This window comes from Podarcis bocagei (genome assembly GCF_964188305.1).
Source record: "Podarcis bocagei genome assembly, chromosome: 2".
NCBI classification, from domain to species: Eukaryota; Metazoa; Chordata; class Lepidosauria; order Squamata; family Lacertidae; genus Podarcis; species Podarcis bocagei.
The window spans coordinates 2,263,719-2,285,105 of record NC_138126.1 but is presented as its reverse complement, the minus strand read 5'-3'; the positions used below and the strand labels follow the sequence as shown (position 1 = coordinate 2,285,105).

At 49.8% G+C, this 21,387-nt stretch overlaps 2 protein-coding genes and 1 long non-coding RNA gene across 3 annotated transcripts in view; 1 reads left to right on the top strand and 2 right to left on the bottom strand.

Annotated features, from left to right (window-relative positions):
• Positions 1–202: 202 nt before the first annotated feature.
• On the bottom strand, positions 203–1,818 carry LOC308581409. The gene is made up of 2 exons (XR_014005063.1): positions 1,745–1,818; positions 203–653 (listed from the first exon to the last, which is right to left on the bottom strand). It is a non-coding gene; the product is annotated as an uncharacterized lncRNA (long non-coding RNA).
• Positions 1,819–15,016: 13,198 nt separating this feature from the next.
• LOC308580498 (uncharacterized protein) overlaps positions 15,017–21,387 on the top strand; it is a 332,166-nt gene continuing 325,795 nt past the window's right edge. Inside the window, exon 1 of the mRNA XM_081182217.1 lies at positions 15,017–15,500. Within this exon, the coding sequence (XP_081038343.1) occupies positions 15,020–15,500 (481 nt within the window). The 5' untranslated portion in view covers positions 15,017–15,019. The remainder of the gene's footprint in view (positions 15,501–21,387) is intronic.
• LOC308580575 (uncharacterized protein) overlaps positions 16,692–21,387 on the bottom strand; it is an 87,732-nt gene continuing 83,036 nt past the window's right edge. Inside the window, exon 2 of the mRNA XM_081182428.1 lies at positions 16,692–19,398. Within this exon, the coding sequence (XP_081038554.1) occupies positions 17,400–19,346 (1,947 nt within the window). The 5' untranslated portion in view covers positions 19,347–19,398 and the 3' untranslated portion in view covers positions 16,692–17,399. The remainder of the gene's footprint in view (positions 19,399–21,387) is intronic.

The following is a 21,387-nucleotide window of genomic DNA, read 5'->3' as shown; positions in this document are numbered from 1 at the left end:
CCTGGATGGGCAGGTTGGGGGCGAGGAACTGCGCTGGGCTGTTTGTACCCCACCAGCTTGGACTTGGAGCCCTGAGGGGGAGACAAGACTCTTGTGGGGAGAAGTTCCTCCTCTGACACTCCCCCTGGCAGGCACTCAAGGGGTTCCTTTATTTATTTTTCTTTGTTTCCCGTCGGTGGCTTTCCCTGGGATCTGGAGTGAGTGCGACCGTTGACGTCCCTGGGCAAAATCGAGACAGCATGTTCTTCGCCCCTCAAGGGAGGCTGGTTGAGGGGGGAGGGCAGCCCGCTTGAGGGTTTTTTTTTTATGTTGACTGTATATTTTTTTTCTACTGTTCCTTTTATTCCCCTTGCCCGTGGCCACCTTCCAGGGCTCTGTTTCATCTTATTGTATGTTAAGCCTTCTGGTTCTTTAAACGTGTAAATAAAAAAAAAATATTATACAGGCTGGTGTGGATTGAGTGGGGAAGAGGGCAGCAGTGGTCACAGACAACAGGCAGCCTTCCTCTCGAGGGTCTCGCTGCCACCAGGTCAGGGATCTCGCCCCACCTGCTTCCAGCCAGTGCTTGGCTCCTCTGCTTTGTAGGGTCTCCTCAGCAGCCCCCCTTCCCGGGGAGTTGGAAGAGACTCTTAAGGGCCATCTAGTACAACCCCCTCAGTGCAGTGGCGTAGCGTGGGTTGTCAGCACCCGGGGCAAGGCAAGTAATTTGCGCCCCCTAACCCTAACCCCCAGATGTTGCGCCCAGTACAGCCGCCCCCCCTGCACCCCCCACGCTACGCCACTGCTAAGGGGACAAGGAACACGCGTGGGGTGGGTGGAGAAGGATGTGGCTAATAATGCAGGAGGGGGGTCTAAGGGGAAAAGGAGCTCGCGTGGGGTGGGTGGAGAAGGAGCTTTTCGGAGAGCTGAGCGGGGAGGGGGGAGGGAAAGAGCACTGTTGCTTTAAAGGAGCCAACCGGACAGCAGCCACTTACAGCAGTGTAAGCAGCTCCTTTCTACTCCCGCTTTGCTCCTTCTCTCCCTCTTTGCTGCTTTACACAGCTAATGGCCAATCCCCTGCAACCCAAGTCCTGCTCAGCGGATCAGCTGAGACGCTGGGAGAATTGTAATTTCCCCCTCTCCCTCATCCCGTGCCCTCCTGTCCCCAGCAGCCTTTTAAAAACCTTTTTTACTGGTTTTCACTGCGCTCGTGGCTCAGAGCCCTCCTGTGCCCTGCCGTCCCTCTGCAGCCTCACTGCTCCGTTTAGAGCGCACGGACCTTTGCTAGCTGAGGCTGCAGCAGCTGTTGCTGGCTACGCAGCGCTTTTTCCGGCTCGCTATGGCTCCCGTCTGTCCCTCCTCGCGTGTAAGCGGCTGCTGCCCGCTTTGCTGGCATGGCTCTCCTTCCCTCCCTCCTCCTCAGCTCCACCCCCTCCTCCTGGCTGTAAAGCAAGCATGAGTGCATTCGCTCTGTAACACGCACAGGCATTTTCCCTTCCTTTCTAGGAGCAAAAAAGTGTGTGTTTTGGAGCGAAAATTACGGTAATTCCCAGCAAGCAATTAGCAGGCTCGCTCCACCTCCTCCTCCTCCCGGCTTTGCTGCTGCTGCTGCTGCTGCTGCTGCGCGGCTCTTTTCCTCCACCGACGGCGCGCTGCGCCTTGGAGAGGTTCCCGCTTCCTCGAGGGGGGCCGGCCAAACGCGCCCCCCAAAATGTTGCGCCCGGTGCGGCCGGCACCCCTGGCACCCCCCACGCTACGCCACTGCCTCAGTGCAGTCTTCTCTAAAGTGCACAAGGTGCTTTGTTTAACAGTGTGTGGTACAATTAAGGCAGGGCAGGGTACCCCAGTAGCAGGAGAAGTCCCACTGCTCTTGACCAGGGAGCTGCCCTTCTAATTACCCCTGGTTGTTGACCATCACACTTCAGTGGGGCTTCCAAATATGCCAGGTGAAGCTTCAGTTTTCCTGGGGGAAAACCAGAATATCACAAATGTGCTTGAGTTTAACGTGCAGTTTCAAATCTTCCACTTGCCTGCTGGCTGCGCTGCCATCGCAAACCCACTTGAGTAGCTCAGCTTCTGCTGCGTGGTCTTGAAGATGGTTGTTGCAGAAAACCCACAGGGTCACCTGATAAAGTTTGAGGGTCAGAAAACTGGAGCAAAGGTAGGTACTTCCCCACACATCAAGCTGCAAGGCCCTCCTGCTGGGGGCAGTGAAGGCGAGGTCTCAGGCTTCTGTCCTTCCTTGTTTCCCATAATAGGCCTCTGGTCAACAACCGAGAAGGGATGCTGGACTAGATCTGCCACTCGCCTGATTAGTTATGGCCTAGAGTACTTTGGATGGGAAGCGGGTGGCGCTGTGGGTTAAACCACAGAGCTTAGGACTTGCTGATCAGAAGGTCGGTGGTTCCCGTTGCTCAGTCCCTGCTCCTGCCAACCTAGCAGTTGTAAAGCACGTCAAAGCGCAAGTAGATAAATGGGTACCACTCCGGTGGAAAGGTAAATGGTGTTTCCGTGTGCTGCTCTGGTTTGCCAGCAGCAGCTCAGTCCTTTGGCTCCCTCAGCCAGCAAAGCGAGATGAGCGCCGCAACCCCAGAGTCGGCCACGACTGTGCCTAATGGTCTGGGGTCCCTTTACCTTTAGAGTACTTTGGTAAGCCCAGGGAGAGTCAAGAAGACAGATGGACTGGACAATTCTCCCCTTTCCCGCAAATTAATGGGTGGCACAGAGCAGATTTTTGAGGTTCCCCATCAGCTTGTCACTTGCTACCCCTTTTTGCTGAAGGCCAAAGGTGGCTGCATTTGTAGACAATCTCTGGACAGAGGGGAGAGTTTGGAGCCCCTTCCCTGGTGGTAAGGCTGAGAGCTGCAGGGGGGAACCTCTGTTTTCTGACCACCACTGCTGTACTGACCCTGCTGCACACAGGAGGGCTTTGCCTGAAAGCAATTTTTGCTTGACTGGGGGAAGGGGCTGATCCAGCCAAGCCAAGTGGGGTGTCCCCCCCCCACACCCATGTTGCCCAGAGACCCCTTTGCCCAGCTCCACCCTCACCAGGGGTGGTGAAGAGAATTGATTGGGAAACTGAAGATCTAGTGATATAAAATACATGAAATCTTTTTCCTGGTTCTGAGGCAGGCAGTGAGAGTGGGAGGGCTTTCCTGAGAAAGGAGGGCACTGGGGGGCTGGATTGCAGCCGGCTGTATGTGTGTCTCGGAAACCCAGCCCCCCCCCCCCATTTCCCCCCTTTGGCCCTCTGCCTGAAAGGGACTCTCCTGCCCCTTGGAGTTTGCCAAGGAAAAACAGCTGAGTGGTGGAAAGGACACATGGAAACTGCTTTGTAAGAGACCCCACCCACTGCATTGCCCCCCCCCCCCCACAGCAGCTTGCTAGGTGCCTCTGGGATGCCCCATGTATGGGGCGGAGACATTCTTGCACCCCTCTCTCCCCACTGATGGAAATCCAGAGGCAGGCTGGAGGTACTGGGCCACTGAGAGGATGAGGCTCTTGAAAGGGAGCTTCTCCACTGATCCATCCTGCAGCCTGGATTGTTTGAAACTTGGGGCTGTGGGTAGCAAGACCGTGTGTCCTCCAATAAAATAAAATAAAAGGATGCGTATGAGGGCAAAAACGAAGCTCTTCACACAGCTTGTGGGATCATTCCCAACTGGAGCCCTTGCATTTTTTTCAAAACGGATTACAAATGTTTGGAGGATTCAAGAAAAATTCTGGAACTGCCCCGTTGTGGAGTGCCGACCCCAGGCAAGAGACTGGCTTTGCTGGGGGTTGTGCCTTCGCCAAGGCCAGGTCTGGTGGTGTGATTCAGTGGGGCCCCTGGTATTCTCTTGTGGTAGCCAAACAAGGTCCACAGCCCACCCTTTTCACAATACAGGAAGCCCTGAAGTGGACAGATCAGTCGGCAGAGCATGAGACTCTGAATCGAGGGACTGTGGGTTAGAGCCTCACATTGGGCAAAAGATTCCTGTCTTGCAGGGGGTTGGACTAGATGCCCCCGGGTACCTCCCAACTCTCCAGTTCTATGATTCTATGACGAGGAGGAAATGGGAGAATGCACAAGGGGGGGGGGTTGAACAGGTCTTGCAGGGGGTTGAACTAGATGGTCCCTGGGGCAGAGGGAGAGGGGGAGGACTGAGACTGAGGAAGGTGACAACATGGGGAAAAGGTGCAAAAAGTATTCCGCCCAGCACAAAAAGTCTTCAACCCCACTCACCCGCCCTCCCGTGCCTAGTCCTTCCTCTCCCTCATGCTCCCGCGCAACGCACAGTTCCTGTCTGACGCCCCTGCTTTTCCATGCAGGGTACATCCTCGTGCAGTGGCGTAGCGTGGGGGGTGCCAGGGGTGCCGGCCGCACCGGGCGCAACATTTGGGGGGGCGCGTTTGGCCGGCCCTCCTCGAGGAAGCAGGAACCCCACTGTCCTCGGACCTTCTCCGAAGCCTGGCGGTGGGGCGGAGAGACCTTCTCCCCGCACCAGCCTTCGGAAGGCTGTCCTGAAGACTTGTGGAGGGAGCAGTGGCGTAGCATGGGGGATGCAGGGGGGCCTGCTGCACCTGGCGCAACATCGGGGGGCGCGGAAGAGACTCGAGTGCTAAAATCCACGGGTTAGGGGGCGCAAATTACTTGCCTTGCCCCGGGTTAGGGGGCGCAAATTACTTGCCTTGCCCCGGGTGCTGAGAACCCACGCTACGCCACTGTCCTCGTGCATGAAGGGAAAAGCAGCGCGGGCTTTGCATCTTGTTTCCTTTTATAGCTGGGAAGGTGCCCGGCAGCCGGCAGAGAGAGGAGCTTTCTGCAAACCTTTCCACGCACCTTCCCTGCCTCGTTGCCTTAAGGGTTAAAGCCAGAGAGTGTCAGCTGCTAGAGACCAACTAAGTTCTTGGTATGAGCTTTCGTGTGCATGCACACTTCTTCAGATACGAAAGCTCACGAAAGCACACGAAAGCTCATACCAAGAACTAACTTAGTTGGTCTTTAAGGTGCTACTGGAAGGATTTTTTTTATTTTGACTATGGCAGACCAACACGGCTACCTATCTGTAGCTGCTAGAGAGAAGGGGATGCTGGATACGGACTTGGGAAAGGGGGCGTGGCTTAAGCAGAACAGCTGTCCCGTCCCCTTTGCAGCTACAGGCTGCCCTTGTCTCCTGCAAAGAATCGGGTGGTGCAAAGCGCCTTGGGGGGCATCATGAGTTAGTTTGAGAACTAAGCTGTTGAAAAACTGAGTTACCACTGTATTTATTTCCCCTAATTTGAACTGTATTCATCCCCCCCCTGGTGATTTTCTTGAGTCAAAATGAGAGTACCCCTACACATTTTTTTAGAAAGGAGAAAAAAAAGCAATGAGTTATATACCATAAAATTGTATATCAATGGAAAGATAATTTAATGAAGAATGTAATGCAATAACTTTTATGAAAGATTATTTATTGCAATAGCAGTCATAAATAATAATTGGGTGCACTCTTCCCACCTTAGATCAAATCTATGCTTCCAGGTGCCATAAGAAAGCTGCAGAGATAGCACAGGATAGTGCGCACCCCGGAAATGATCTCTTTCAGCTTCTGCCTTCTGGAAGAAGGTCCAGGGTTATAAAGACCAGGACTAGCCTCCTGAGAAACAGTTTCTACGCAAATGCAATTCTGGTTTTAAACGCAGGATGAGGGGTCTCTATAGTTTAGTGTATTTTAAAATGGGATTTCAGAGTTTTTAGGGGTTTTTGAATGTTTTATGTAGTTTTTTCAATTTCATTGTTCTGCATGGGACAATGACAATAAAGATATCGTATCATATCATAAAGAACCGTGAAACACACAGAAAAAAGGAGCTATACAGGTTAAATTGCCATAAATAAATAAGTGGGTTTTGGGTTTGCAATCACTGTGCTATTCAATTGAGCGTAACAGCAACATTTATACCCCGCCCATCTGGCTGGGTTTCCCCAGCCATTTGGGCAGCTCCCAAAATAATATTTCTTTAAAAACCAATGAAACATCAAACATTAAAAGCTTCTCCATACTGGGCTTCCTTCAGATGTCTTATAAAAGTTAGATGTTTATTTCCTTGACATCTGACAGGAGGGCGTTCCACAGGGCGGGCGCCACTACCGAGAAGGCCCTCTGCCTGGTTCCCTGTCATTGAGTTGATAGAGCATCTATCCTAAATTTGTCAGCTTCTCTCAAAGATCAGGATCAGGAGGTTTTTAATGTTTGATGTCTTATTATGTTTTTATATTTTGCTGGAAGCCACCCAAAGTGGCTGTGGAATTATTATTATTATTCTCCCCATTCTTCATTTGCAATCCTACCAGCTGAATTTGATCTGAGTCCTGGGATAGCTCAGTTGGCAGAGCATGAGACTCTCAGGGTTGTGGGTTCCAGCCCCACCTTGTCAAAAAAATTCCTGCATTGCAGGTAGTCTATGAACCACCACAATGGAGGCGGGTGGAGAATGGATGGTGGCTAATGGGTTGAGGTTGGATCCTGACAAGACAGAAGTACTGTTTTGGGGGGGACAGGGGGCAGGCTGGTGTGGAGGACTCCCTGGTCCTGAATGGGGTAACTGTGCCCCTGACGGATCAGGTGCGCAGCTATATAAATGAATGAAATGTTGAGGAATTCCCCCTTTTCCTTTCCTCTCTCTTCCCATTTTCTCCGCCCCCCCCCAGCCCCGCCAACCCCATATTGCCTAGAGCAGTGCAGTCTCACTCTGAATACGACTGACTTGTCTGAAGGATTCCGTGACTTGGATGCACCCAATAATTTAATAAAAACAATTTAAAAAACCACAGTCTCTCTCGCCCATTAATGTTCTTCAGCTCAACTTTGTTGGAAAGCCATAGAATGGGATCCTGCAAAGGGCCAGTCTAGTTGTTAGGGCTGCCACCTTGTTTTGTACCTAAGAGGCAGACAGTATGTGGTAGGTAAAGGAGACATTTTGGGTTGTAGTTGAGGAAATTTCGTCTGCGCCAGCACCACACCCCAAAATATACCCCACAAAGCACATAGCAAGCCTGCTGCATACATGCTATCTATCACCTTATGTAGTTGTTTAGTCGTGTTAGTCGTGTTTGACTTTCCGTGACCCCATGAACCAGAGCATGCCTTGGAAACTCTCACTTTCTTCTCAAAGCTTCTCCTTTTTTATGTCCATGGAGTTTTCTTGGCAAAATACTGGAGTGGATTGCTAGTTCCTTCTCCAGATGGATCACATTTAGCTATGATCTGTCTGTCTTGGGTAGCCCTGCATGGCATAGCTCATAACTTCTCTGAGGTATTCAAGCCCCTTCGCCATGACAAGGCAGTGATCCATGAAGGGGCTATCACCTTATAAGAGGCACCAAATCCCAGTTTCTGTGCATCCTGGAACTATTCATATTTATTAAAAAGGTAAAGGACCCCTGACAGTTAAGTCCAGTCGCAGACGACTCTGGGGTTGTGGCGCTCATCTTGCTTTGTTCGCAGACAGTTTTTCCGGGTCATGTGGCCAGCATGACTAAGCTACTTCTGGCAAAACCAGAGCAGTGCACGGAAACGCCATTTACCTTCCCGCTGGAGCGGTACCTATTTATCTACTTGCACTTTGACGTGCTTTCGAACTGCTAGGTGGGCAGGAGCAGGGACCGAGCAACGGGAGCTCAACCCATCGTGGGGATTCGAACCGCCAACCTTGTGATCGGCAAGTCCTGGGCTCTGTGGTTTAGACCACAGCGCCACCTGCGTCCCTTCCCATATTTATTTAGGAGTCCCTATATTCTAATGGAATTCCACCCATTAGTAACTGTGCATAAGAGTAGAGCTTTACCCGTGTTAAGTTGGAAAAGGCTTATTTGCGTATGGTCTGGGGTTCAGGGCTGCCAATGCACTACTGGATTCCCTGCTTATGGAATCGTCCACATGAAGACAGAACTAAAGACAGAGAAAACAGCTGTTATAAATAAAGCCAAATTGGATTTATTCTGATGAGTTTTTGTAGAGAATGGGGGGAGGGAGCAATGAACTAGCTGAAAAACTAATTTTACGGAAGTCAATCTGTTTCAGGTTGCCTCACCCCCCCAGACATATTTCCCATGTCTCTTGACAGAGGTCATCATATAGGGTGACAAAAAGTTTCTGTGCCATAACCAGCCCTGAACCCCGATTGAAATGTATCCAAAAAATCAGTTTGTTCCAATAGCACCTAGAAAAACGACCTTTTTAAGTAATGAAGTTTTTATATATTTTAAGGTGTTTTAAAGGTGCTTTTATTGTTTACTTTGTTGTACCACCGTGAATGGTGGTTTTTATTTATGTATTTTTGTTTGTTCCATTTTGTTTTGTTTTGGGGGGTGGACACTGAGTGGGGCGGGGATTGGTTTTGTTTCGGCATAATTGTTTTGGTTGTTTTGTTTTCTATTTGTAAATGGAGGTTAGTATGAGGCTTGGGATTGCGACCGTGGAGGGGCGAGGGAGGTATGGCGGTGGGGGCAGATGTTATAGGCGAAGGGGATCGAGATATGGATATGCTCGTACCCCTTCCAATCTGCGCCCCATCCCGAGAGACGAGGGTAGGGTGAGCAAGGATTACTCACCTCCTTCACTGGTGTTGTGCAATGCCAGGTCTATAGGCAACAAAACTGCTACCCTGCGAGATTTCTTTATCTCGCAGGGAGTTGACCTGGCTTGTGTGACGGAGACCTGGGTGCGCGAAGGGGTAACTGTTACCTTACGAGAGATGGCGCCCCCGGGTTTCTCCGTCCTCCACCAGTCACGGACTGTGGGCCGGGGGGGAGGGGTGGCAGTATTAATCCGGGAAGATTGTTCTTTCAGGGCTCTACCATCGCCATCGATCCCCGGCATCGAATGTGTTGGCCTAGTGTGGGGCTCCGAGGTGAGCTTGGCTGTCTGGCTGGTGTACCGGCCACCTAGCGCACCAGCAGCCACCCTGTCAGGCCTGCTGGAGGCGGTGGCCGGCTGGGCCTTGGAGTTCCCTAACCTATTGGTATTGGGAGACTTCAACTTCCACGCTGATGCCATTCCCTCCTCACAGGCTCTGGACCTGGTGTCTTCCATGGCGACACTAGGGCTCTCCCAGTTTGTTTCGGGCCCCACACATCAAGCAGGCCACACGCTGGATTTGATCTTTGGCGCCGGTATAGATGTGATCATGTCTCCCTCGATGAAGGTGCCATGGTCTGATCACTACGCTCTGAAAGCCAGGATTGACTTTCCACCCCCACCATGCTTAGGTGGCGAGCCGATTTGGGCTCGCCCGCGGAGGCTGATGGACCCGGATAGATTCCGTCAAGCCTTGCGGGACCTTGCTCCCCCTGGCGACTCATTGACTGAGCTTGTTGAGGGCTGGAATACCCAGCTCCTGGCAGCCATCGATGAGATCGCACCTAAGCGCCCTCTGCGACCCCGCAGAAACCGGGCTCCCTGGTTTACCGAGGAGCTTCGGAAAATGAAGCGGGACCTCAGACGGCTAGAGCGAGTATGGCGGGGTGCCCGTGACGGAGCCTCAAGAACATCTTATAGGGTTTTTATGAAAACCTATGAGATGGCAGTGAAGGCTGCTAAGAAGTCTTACTTCTCGGCCTCCATTGCATCCGCTAGCTCTCGCCCGGCGCAATTATTTAGTATAATCCGGTCTTTAACGTCCCTTGAAGGACAGCCAAATTTAAATAACAATCTGACACACAGCTGTGAGGCATTTGCGAGCTTTTTTGCGGAGAAGGTCCTGTTGCTCCGCCATGACCTCCCTGCCAATTTGGATACAATAAAGGAACTGGAGGCCCCTCGACTGTCCTCGGGTCCAGTATTGGACCACTTTGACCGGATATCTCCAGCCGATGTGGACAGATTCCTCCAAGCTGGAAAGCCCACCACCTGTCCTCTTGACCCGTGCCCGTCATGGCTGATTAGAGCGTGTCCAGACGAGGTGCGGGGCCCCCTGGGGGATATCATCAATTTGTCCCTTGGCACCGGGATATTCCCAGGGGAACTGAAGGAGGCGGTGGTGCGTCCGCTCTTAAAGAAAACATCATTAGATCCCTCAGATCTATCCAATTACCGCCCGGTCTCGAATCTTCCATTCCTGGGTAAGGTGATTGAGAGAGCGGTTGCTGAACAGCTTGGTAGGTTTCTGGATGAAACATCTGCTCTGGACCCATTCCAGTCCGGCTTCCGCGCTGGTCATGGGACCGAGACGGCTCTGGTCGCCCTAACAGATGATCTCCGCAGGCAGCTGGATCGAGGCGGGTCAGGGCTGCTGATTCTTCTAGATCTGTCAGCAGCCTTTGACATGGTCGATCACGAACTCCTGGACCACCGCCTTGCCGACGTGGGGATCCAGGGCACAGTCCTTCAATGGCTGCGCTCGTTTCTCTCTGGTCGGGGACAGAGGGTGGCGCTTGGGGGGGAATTGTCATCACGCCACTCCTTGGTGTGTGGAGTGCCTCAGGGTGCAATTCTCTCCCCGATGCTTTTTAACATCTTTATGCGCCCCCTCGCCCAGCTTGTCCGGAGTTTTGGGCTGGGTTGCCATCAGTATGCTGATGACACCCAACTCTATCTGTTGATGGATGGCCATCCTGACTCGGCCCCAGACACACTGACCAGATGTCTGGAAGCTGTGGCTGGATGGTTACGTGGGAGCCGGTTGAAGTTAAATCCTTCGAAGACAGAGGTCCTCTGGCTGGGGCGGGACGATATGGGATCGAGGGGGCAACTCCCATCTCTTGCGGGGGTGCAATTAGTGCCAGCACCGGCCGTTAAGAGTTTGGGTGTAATCTTCGATACCTCCCTCTCTATGGAGTCGCAGATTACAGCTATAACAAAGGCGGCATTTTTTCATCTCCGCCAAGCTAAGCAGTTGGCCCCTTATCTCTCTCGTCCTGACCTAGCCACTGTGATCCATGCGACGGTCACCTCCAGACTGGATTATTGTAACTCGCTCTACGTGGGGCTGCCCTTGAGACTGACCCAGAAACTCCAGCGGGTGCAGAATGCCGCGGCGAGACTCCTTATGGGGTCTTCGCTGCGAGAGCACATTCATCCGGTATTATACCAGCTGCACTGGCTCCCGGTGGAGTACAGGATCAGGTTTAAGGTGCTGGTTTTAACCTTTAAAGCCCTATACGGCCTAGGACCCTCGTACCTACGGGACCGCCTCTCCTGGTATGCCCCACAGAGAAACCTACGGTCTGCAAATAATAACATCCTCAAGGTCCCAGGCCTCAGAGAGGTTAGGCTGGCCTCAACTAGAGCCAGGGCCTTCTCGGCTGCAGCTCCAAACTGGTGGAATGCTCTGTCAAAAGAGACTAGGGCCCTGCGGGACCTGACATGTTTCCGCAGGGCCTGCAAGACAGAGTTGTTCCGCCAGGCCTTTGGTCAGGGCGCAGCCTGACTCCCTCCTCTGGCAACCTGCACATAATTCTGCTTAATTGGTTGCCATCAATTTGATTTAATTAATTTTTATAATGAAATATTTTTAGATTGTGTGATTATTTGACTGATTATTTGATTGTTGTTAGCCGCCCTGAGCCCAGCTTTGGCTGGGGAGGGCGGGATATAAATAAAATTTATTATTATTATTATTTATTATACTCTCTTCAGTGGCATAGGACGTGGGGTGCAGGCTTCCCCGGGTGTCATCACAGGGGGGGGGTGTTTGACAAAATGGCAAAAATATGTGTGTATAAAATAAAATAAATTTGGGCCCATGATATTTTGTGGGGGGAAAATTATTTAAAATGAGTTTAATAACTTCGTTTGACAACTGATTAACCTCAACAAGTCAACATAATAAGTATTGAAACTTTTTTGTTCAGTCAACAAATGCAACGAGACGCAGCTTAACTTGATGCTGCGCAGTGGAGAGTAGATGGCTAAGGAAGGGGGAGGGGTTTTTTCTTTCAGACAAAAGTGAAAGGAATTGGTTTTGATGATTTGATTTCAAAATCTGCAGAGAACAAAGTTAGGGGGGGGAGGTTTTAAATGCTTACGCTCGAAATGTTAAGTAAATAATAAACCAGAAATACAGGCTTGCAGCTGTATCTTATTTTTCCTTCTTTTAATAATTTCAATTGGGGGGGGGGGGTTGACCAAAAAAATAAAAATTGCACCAAGTGCCCCCTGGCCTTAGTACACCACCGGCCTGGGATCCCTTGCAACTCCTCAGTTCTATGATTCTATGACAGAGAGAGGATATGGGAGAATGGATGAGATCTTAAAACACAAGAGTTCTAATTCCTGGAGGAGACTGCTATTGATGGCTAATAGCCAGTTGGAGGTGGCAAAGCGTCTGAATATCAGTTGCTGGAAACCCAGGGAGAGGAGAGGATTCTGGTGCTCATGTTTGGCTCCCGGGTCTCCCATAATCTCCTGGTCTATTCACATAGCCCCTCGCTCTTGAGCTCGGATCCTGCTATCCGGCTTCTTTCTGGGGGCACCTGGTCAGCCAGGGAGAGAACTGGAGGCTGAACAAGGTGGGCCATAATAATAATAATAATAATAATAATAATAATAATAATAATAATAATAATAATAACAACAACAAATTTTACTTAAATCCCGCCCTCCCCAGCCAGAGCTGGGCTCAGGGCGGCTAACAACAATCAAAATAGTCCAACATTCTAAAAACATTCATTATAAAATTAATTAAAGTCAAATTAAAATCAAATTAATGGCAACCATCAAGCAAAATTCTGTGCAGATTGCCAGAGGAGGGAGTCAGGCTGCGCCCTGACCAAAGGCCTGGTGGAACAGCTCTGTCTTGCAGGCCCTGCGGAAGTATGTCAGGTCCCGCAGGACCCTAGTCTCTTGTGACAGAGCGTTCCACCAAATCGGAGCCACAGCCGGAAAGCCCTGGCTCTAGTTGAGGGCAGCCTATCCTCTCTGTGGCCTGGGATCTTTAGGATGTTTTTATTTGCAGACCGTAAATTTCTCTGTGGGGCATACCAGGAGAGGCGGTCCCGTAGGTACGAGGGTCCTAGGCCGTATAGGGCTTTAAAGGTTAAAACCAGCACCTTAAACCTGATCCTGTACTCCACCGGGAGCCAGTGCAGCTGGTATAGCACCGGGTGAATGTGATCTCGCAGCGAAGACCCCATAAGGAGTCTCGCCGCGGCATTCTGCACCCACTGGGGTTTCTGGGTCAGTCTCAAGGGCAGCCCCACGTAGAGCGAGTTACAATAATCCAGTCTGGAAGTGACCGTCGCGTGGATCACAGTGGCTAGGTCAGGGCGAGAGAGTTAAGGAGCCAACTGCTTAGCTTGGCGGAGATGAAAAAATGCCGCCTTTGTTATAGCTGTAATCTGCGCCTCCATAGAGAGGGAGGTATCGAAGATTACACCCAAACTCTTAATGGACGATGCTGGCACTAATTGCACCCCCGCAAGAGATGGGAGTTGCCCCCTCAATCCCATATCACCCCGTCCCAGCCAGAGGACCTCTGTCTTCGAAGGATTTAACTTCAACCGGCTCCCACGTAACCATCCAGCCACAGCTTCCAGACATCTGGTCAGTGTATCTGGGGCCGAGTCAGGATGGCCGTCCATCAACAGATAGAGTTGGGTGTCATTGGCATACTGATGGCAACCCAGCCCAAAACTCCGAACAAGCTGGGCGAGGGGGCGCATAAAGATGTTAAAAAGCATCGGGGAGAGAATCGCACCCTGAGGCACTCCACACACCAAGGAGTGGCGCGATGACAATTCCCCCCCAAGCGCCACCCTCTTTCCCTGACCAGAGAGAAACGAGCGCAGCCATTGAAGGACTGTGCCCTGGATCCCCACGTCGGCAAGGAAGTGGTCCAGGAGTTCGCAAAGGCTGCTGACAGGTCTAGAAGAATCAGCAGCCCCGCCCCGCCTCGATCCAGCTGCCTACGGAGATCATCTGTTAGGGCGACCAGAGCCGTCTCGGTCCCATGACCAGCGCGGAAGCCAGACTGGAATGGATCCAGAGCAGATGTTTCATCCAGAAACCTACCAAGCTGTTCAGCAACCGCTCTCTCAATCACCTTACCCAGGAACGGAAGATTCAAAATCGGGAGGTAATTGGATAGATCTAAAGGATCTAATGATGTTTTCTTTAAGAGCGGGCGCACCACTGCCTCCTTCAGTTCCCCTGGGAATGTCCCCATGCCAAGGGACAAATTGATGATATCCCCCAGGGGGGGCCGCACCTCGTCTGGACACGCTCTAATCAGCCAAGACGGGCACGGGTCAAGAGGACAGGTGGTGGGCTTTCCAGCTCGGAGGAGTCTGTCCACATCGGCTGGGGATATCCGGTCAAAGTGGTCCAATACTGGACCCGAGGGCAGTCGAGGGGCCTCCAGTTCCTTTATTGTATCCAAATTGGCAGGGAGGTCATGGCGGAGCAACAGGACCTTCTTCGCAAAAAAGCTCGCAAATGCCTCACAGCTGTGTGTCGAATTGTTATTTAAATTTGGCTGTCCTTCAAGGGACGTTAAAGACCTGATTATACTAAATAATTGCACCGGGCGAGAGCTAGCGGAGGCAATGGAGGCCGAGAAGTAGGACTTCTTAGCGGCCTTCACTGCCATCTCGTAGGTTTTCATAAAAACCCTATAAGATGTTCTTGAGGCTCCGTCACGGGCACCCCGCCATACTCGCTCTAGCCGTCTGAGGTCCCGCTTCATTTTCCGAAGCTCCTCAGTAAACCAGGGAGCCCGGTTTCTGCGGGGTCGCAGAGGGCGCCTAGGTGCGATCTCATCGATGGCTGCTAGGAGCTGGATATTCCAGCCCTCAACAAGCTCAGTCAATGAGTCGCCAGGGGGAGCAATGTCCCGCAAGGCCTGACGGAATCTATCAGGGTCCATCAGCCTCTGCGGGCGAGCCCAAATTGGCTCGCCACCTAAGCAGGGTGGGGGTGGAAAATCAATCCTGGCTTTCAGTGCGTAGTGATCAGACCATGGCACCTTCATCGCAGGAGACATGATCACATCTATACCGGCGCCAAAGATCAAATCCAGCGTGTGGCCTGCTTGATGTGTGGGGCCCGAAACAAACTGGGAGAGCCCTAGTGTCGCCATGGAAGACACCAGGTCCAGAGCCTGTGAGGAGGGAATGGCATCAGCATGGATGTTGAAGTCCCCCAATACCAATAGGTTAGGGAACTCCAAGGCCCAGCCGGCCACCGCCTCCAATAGGCCTGACAGGGTGGCTGCTGGTGCGCTAGGTGGCCAGTACACCAGCCAGACAGCCAAGCTCACCTCGGAGCCCCACACTAGGCCAACACATTCGATGCCGGGGATCGATGGCGATGGTAGAGCCCTGAAAGAACAATCTTCCCGAATTAATAATGCCACCCCTCCCCCCCGGCCCACAGTCCGCGACTGGTGGAGGACGGAGAAACCCGGGGGCGCCATCTCTCGTAAGGTAACAGTTTCCCCTTCGCGCACCCAGGTCTCCGTCACACAAGCCAGGTCGACCCCGTGCGAGGTGAAGAAGTCTCACAGGGTGGCGGTTTTGTTGCCTATAGACCTGGCATTGCACAACACCAGTGACAGAGGTGAGTAATCCTTGCTCACCCTACCTTCGTCCCTCGGGATGGGGCGCAGATTGGAAGGGGTACGAGCATATCCGTATCCTCTCCACGCTGCCACTTGCCCCCCACCCAGGAGGCAAAGGCCACAGCAGTTGGTTGTTTGCCCCTCCAGTTCCCCTGGCAAAACTCCTTCCCTGCTGAATGGCAACAAAGGGCAATGTGTGGAGAACCTGACTGCTGTTTGCTGATTCAGCTGTAAAGAGGGGAGAAGTGGGGGAACCAAGTGTGGACGAGCCCCGAGTGCCTCACGCCAGCAGGTTGTCCTTTGGGGAAAGATGATCTGCAAAAAGGATACCACTTGTCTTCTACTGGGCGACCAGCAGATCCAAAGAGATCTCGGCAGCCGGAAGATATAAGATTGCACAGCAGGCTGGGCCTTGTCTGTTGACCTCTGCAATGTTCCTCTTCAAGGCTTGGCGCCAGGAAGGACGCCTCTCCCAAACCCCACTCGGTGGTGTCATTTACCTTCTGGAGACACTTGCGAAGGGGAGAGAAACAGCTGGAGAACTCCTTCAACTCGCATTAGTTTATTTTAATGAGGCACAAAAATAAGGGCAAGATAGGGAGAGGAGGGAAAACACCAGATCAAGATACCCAGAAAAGAATGAATCCTTCCTTGAGGAGGTTAAGGCATGATCCAGGCAACACAGCCAACTCATGACTGGGTTGCACGCTGGCCTTGCATGTCCTGAAACACACCCCTTCCCTGCGGGTTGTTCCCCCTGGCAGAAGACATGCAGTCATGCACAATGGATTTGGAGGGGTCTCTGCACATTTCCTCCTTCTTCCCCCCATCACTCACTCCAGTCTCAGGAAGAGCAGGTGCTTTGCTCTGGTGGGGCATTTTAGAGGAGGCGGGTGGCCTGTTCAGTCTCTCTCCTCTGTTCCCCCAGAGTGGGGATCCATGTGTCCTGTGGGATAATGGTTTGGGGCATCACACAACCCACAGCAGGCCTTGGAGATCAGAAGAGTAGGGAAGGGCTCCCCCCGCCCCTTCATTCTGGGGATTAGTAGAGTGGGGGGGGGAGGGACTGATCCAGGAAAGCCAGCTGCAAAGTGGGGTATCCCACCCCCGCCCAAGTTTGCACTGCAAGATCATCTGTGAAGCAGAGGTGGACCCAGCCTCTGGTGGTGGGAGTATATATATATATATACATACACATGCACACACACACACACACACAGAAGCAAAGTTAGAGGTAACCAGGCAGATGACCTTGGCAGTAGCGCCCAACGTCAAGGAGATAAAGAATTACACAACTTTTAGGAGACATCAGAAGGTAGCCCTGTATCAGGAGGTTTTTTATGCTTGATGTTTCCCCCCATGTTTTTAAGCTGTCTACAGTGAGGGCATTGGGAAACCTAGCCAGATGGGCAGGTTATATATATTACTACTACTACTACTACTACTGCTGCTGCTGCTGCTGCTGCTACTACTACTACTATTCCCAGCCCTGCTTCCAAAGCAACACTCTCCCCCTCTCTATGTAACATTACATTAAGTCAGGCATCCTCAAACTTGGCCCTCCAGATGTTTTGGGACTGCAACTCCCATCATCCCTAGCTACCAGGTCCAGTGGTCAGGGATGATGGGAGCTGTACTCGCAAAACAGCTGGAGGGCAGAGGGTGGGGACGCTTGCATTAAGTCTTACATTATGCTTACTATTGGGAGATGCTTCCTTCATCTCAATACATGGAAGACTTAAACTTTGACAGAAATTCTTTCTATATTGCTGACATTTACATGATTTCTCTCTTGTCTGAGCTTATTGATGTCTTCTAGATTTTACAATATCAGTGAACTTCTTTGCACAATGCATACATTGAAATGGTCTCTGCCCTTCGAGAGTCTATTGAGATTTTCAAAGTGTTTCACTTGGACGAAAACTCTTTCCACTCTCCATGTGAATCCGTTGATGAATTCTAAGTGTTCGACTTGCACTGAAGCTCTTTCCACACTCCAAGCATTTAAATTTCTCCCCTGTGTGAATCTGTTGATGAATTTTAAGTTTTGAACTGTCAGTGAAGCTCTTTCCACACTCTATACATTTAAATGGTTTCTCCCCGGTGTGAATTCGTTGATGTTTTTTAAGGTTGCTATTCATACTAAAGCTCTTTCCACACTCTATACATTTAAATGGTTTCTCCCCAGTGTGAATCCATTGATGAATTCTAAGTGTTCCACGGTCAATGAAGCTCTTTCCACACTCTATACATTTGAATGGTTTCTCCCCAGTGTGAATCCGTTGATGTTTTTTAAGTGTTCCACTTCCACTGAAGCTCTTTCCACACTCTGTACATTTAAATGGTTTCTCCCCAGTGTGAATCCGTTGATGAATTTTAAGTGTTCCATGGTCAATGAAGCTCTTTCCACACTCTATACATTTGAATGGTTTCTCCCCAGTGTGAATCCGTTGATGTTTTTTAAGTGTTCCATGGTCAATGAAGCTCTTTCCACACTCCATGCATTTAAATGGTTTCTCCCCAGTGTGAATCCGTTGATGAATTTTAAGTGTTCCATGGTCAATGAAGCTCTTTCCACACTCTATACATTTAAATGGTTTCTCCCCAGTGTGAATCCGTTGATGTTTTTTAAGTGTTCCACTTCCACTGAAGCTCTTTCCACAATCTATACATTTATATGGTTTCTCTCCTGTGTGAATTCGATGATGGGTTCTAAGTGATCCACGATCAATGAAGCTCTTACTGCATACCCTGCAATTAAATGGTTTCTCCCCTGTGTGAGTCCGTTGATGAATTCTAAGTGTTTCACTTTTATGGAAGCTCTTTCCACACTCTATACATTTAAATGGTTTCTCCCCAGTGTGAATCCGCTGATGAATTCTAAGGTTTCCACTAGTAGTAAAGCTCTTTCCACACTCTATACATTTAAATGGTTTCTCCCCTGTGTGAATCACCTGGTGAATTTTAAGGTTTCCACTTGCACTGAAGCACTTTCCACACTCTAAACATTTAAATGGGTTCTCCCCAGTGTGAGTCCACTTATGAATTCTAAGTGTTTCACTGTCAGTGAAACACTTTCCACACTCCATACATTTATATGGTTTCTCCCCAGTGTGAATACGTTGATGTATTTTAAATTTTCCACTGTTCCTGAAGCTCTTTCCACACTCCATACATTTAAATGGTTTCTCCCCTGTGTGAATCTGTTGATGAATTCTAAGTGTTCCTCTTGCACTGAAGCTCTTTCCACACTCCATGCATTGGAATGGTTTCTCCCCTGTATGAATCCGTTGATGAATTCTAAGTCTTGAACTGTCAGTGAAGCTCGCTCCACACTCTATACATTTAAATGGTTTTTTCCCAGTGTGAATCTGTTGATGAACTCTAAGGGCTCCACTCTGACGGAAGCACTTTCCACACTCCATACATTTATATGGTTTCTCCCCTGTGTGAATCCGTTGATGGATTCTAAGTTTTCCACTGTCAATAAAGCTCTTTCCACACTCCATACATTCAAATGGTTTCTCTCCTGTGTGATTTCTTTGATGTCTTCTAAGTGTTCCGCTACAAGTGAAGGTTTTCCCACACTCCATGCATTCAAATGGTTTCTCTCCTGTGTGAATCCGTTGATGTTTCTTAAGGTTTGAATTCAGACTGAAGCACTTTCCACACTCCATACATTTAAATGGTTTTTCCCCTGTGTGAGTTCGTTCATGTGAACAAAGGTTTGTACTCTTACTGAAGCTCTTTCCACACTCCACACATGTAAATGGTTTCTCTCCTGTGTGAGTCCGTTGATGGTTTCTAAGTGTTCTGCTGCCAGTGAAGTTTGTTCCAGACTCCATACCCTGAAAAGTCTTCTGCACTGCTTGCTTTGGAGCGCGTGGAAAATAAAGTCTTGTTCGGGTTTCAAGGTAGAGAGAGCAAAAGAATATGAAACACAAAAAGTTCAATTAGCATATTCTCCTTTTTAAACATCTCATTCATTCTCCCATGTCCTCCCCGTGTCATAGAATAATAGAACTGGAGAGTTGGAAGGGACCCCGGGCGCCATTTAGTCCAACCCCCTGCAATGAAGAAATGTCCATGAACATGCCTTCTACTTGTGTCGTTCATAGTTTCTAATGATATATTTCATCCTCTGCATACTAATCCTCCACACCCAAAGCCCCAAGACAAAGAAGGATGTCCAGCGATACCAGGGCTTCAGCAACTTCTACAGAAAGTTTATCAAGAACTTTGCCCACTTGACAGCGCCCATAACTGATTGCCTCAGTGGGAAGAAATTTCTGTGGACTGAGGAGGCACAGAGGGGATTGGATAAACTAAAGAAGGTTTTTGCATCGGAGGGGCAGCTATTGCACATGAACCTAGACAAGCCGTTGCGAGTGGAAACTGACGCCTCTGATCGGGCGATCAGAGCGGTCCTGCTGCAGCAAGATGCTGGGGGAGATTGGAGGCCGTGCATCTTTTTCTCCAGGAAACAACAAATCGGAGCAAAACTAAAGTATCTATGACAAAGAATTGCTGGCTATTTTTGCAGCCTATTTTAAGCAGTGGAGGCACTTCCTGATGGGCAAAGCAGCAGATACAGGTGTGCACAGATCACAAGAACCTGGAGTACTGGTGGACCGCGCATGTGCTTTGCCAAAGACAAATTCGCTGGATGGAGTTTTTTGCCAGCTTTAACTTTAGGATCCAGTACGTTCCGGGAGAGCAGAACGTGAGGGCAGATGCACTATCTCGCAAGCCCGAGAACTGGGAGGAAGAGGGACCTCCCGTGGCCAGGCTCATGTTCCCAGATGACAAATGGACTTGTGAAGGGGCACTAAAGGCATGTTCCCATGCAGCGACAGTGGAGGAGACCAGCAAGTTGTTCAAGGAGCACATTTTTTGACTGCATGGGGTTCCTTCAAGGGTAATTTCTGACTGGGGAGGGAGTTCACCTTGCATTTTTGGCACAAGCTCATGAGTTTATTGCAGTTAGAGGTGAGGTAAACGGCCTCGGCCCAGTATACACGAAGGAGCGTCTCCACCCTCATCGTTCTGCCCAGACGCTGAGGTCCAGCGCTGAGGGCCTTCTGACAGTTTCCTCCCTGCGAGAATCAAACCTACAGGGAACCAGGCAGAGGGCCTTCTCGGTGGTGGCGCCCGCCCTGTGGAACACCCTCCCACCAGATGTCAAAGAGATAAACAACTACCTGACATTCATTTTTTAAAAAAATATTTATTAATAATTTCAGAATTTCAAAAAAAGAAAAAATACAAAACAACACTACAATACAAAAAAAGAGAATAAAAACATAAAAACCAATGCAACAATACAGCAGAAGAAAATAAAAAGAGGAGAGAAAAAAGACACAAATCCCAAATTGCATATCTATAATTTCCATTTGCTTGTTTCATTGACCTTCTCACACCTCCCTTTTTGTATTCTAGTTTAATTGTTTCAGCAAATTCTTTCCATCTTTCTCAATTCTTGTTAAAAAATTTATCTTAACAATTTAACCTAAAAATTAACTCAACAAATTCCTTCCATCTTTCCCCATATTCTGTTATTCAAATTACCTTAATTTATTTAACCTTATCTAACCCCAAAATACCTTAAAGCTTAAATCTTAATTTTCAAATATACATAGCTCCTGATATCATTTCTGCTAGAGTCATATAGTTTCATTCCAACATTTCCCCTAATATTCATAAAGCTAATTCTAAATAAAAAGTTTCCTTTAATAAATTTTCTTCCAATCATCATCCAGCATCTCTTCTTCCTGGTCTCGGATTTTGTCAGCCCTTACTGCCCATTCCATCTAGTCCATCAACCTGGAAGCCTTATGTCCAAGGCCCTTAAGTCTCTTCCATGTCCCTTCTGCAGTTCTTCTTCTT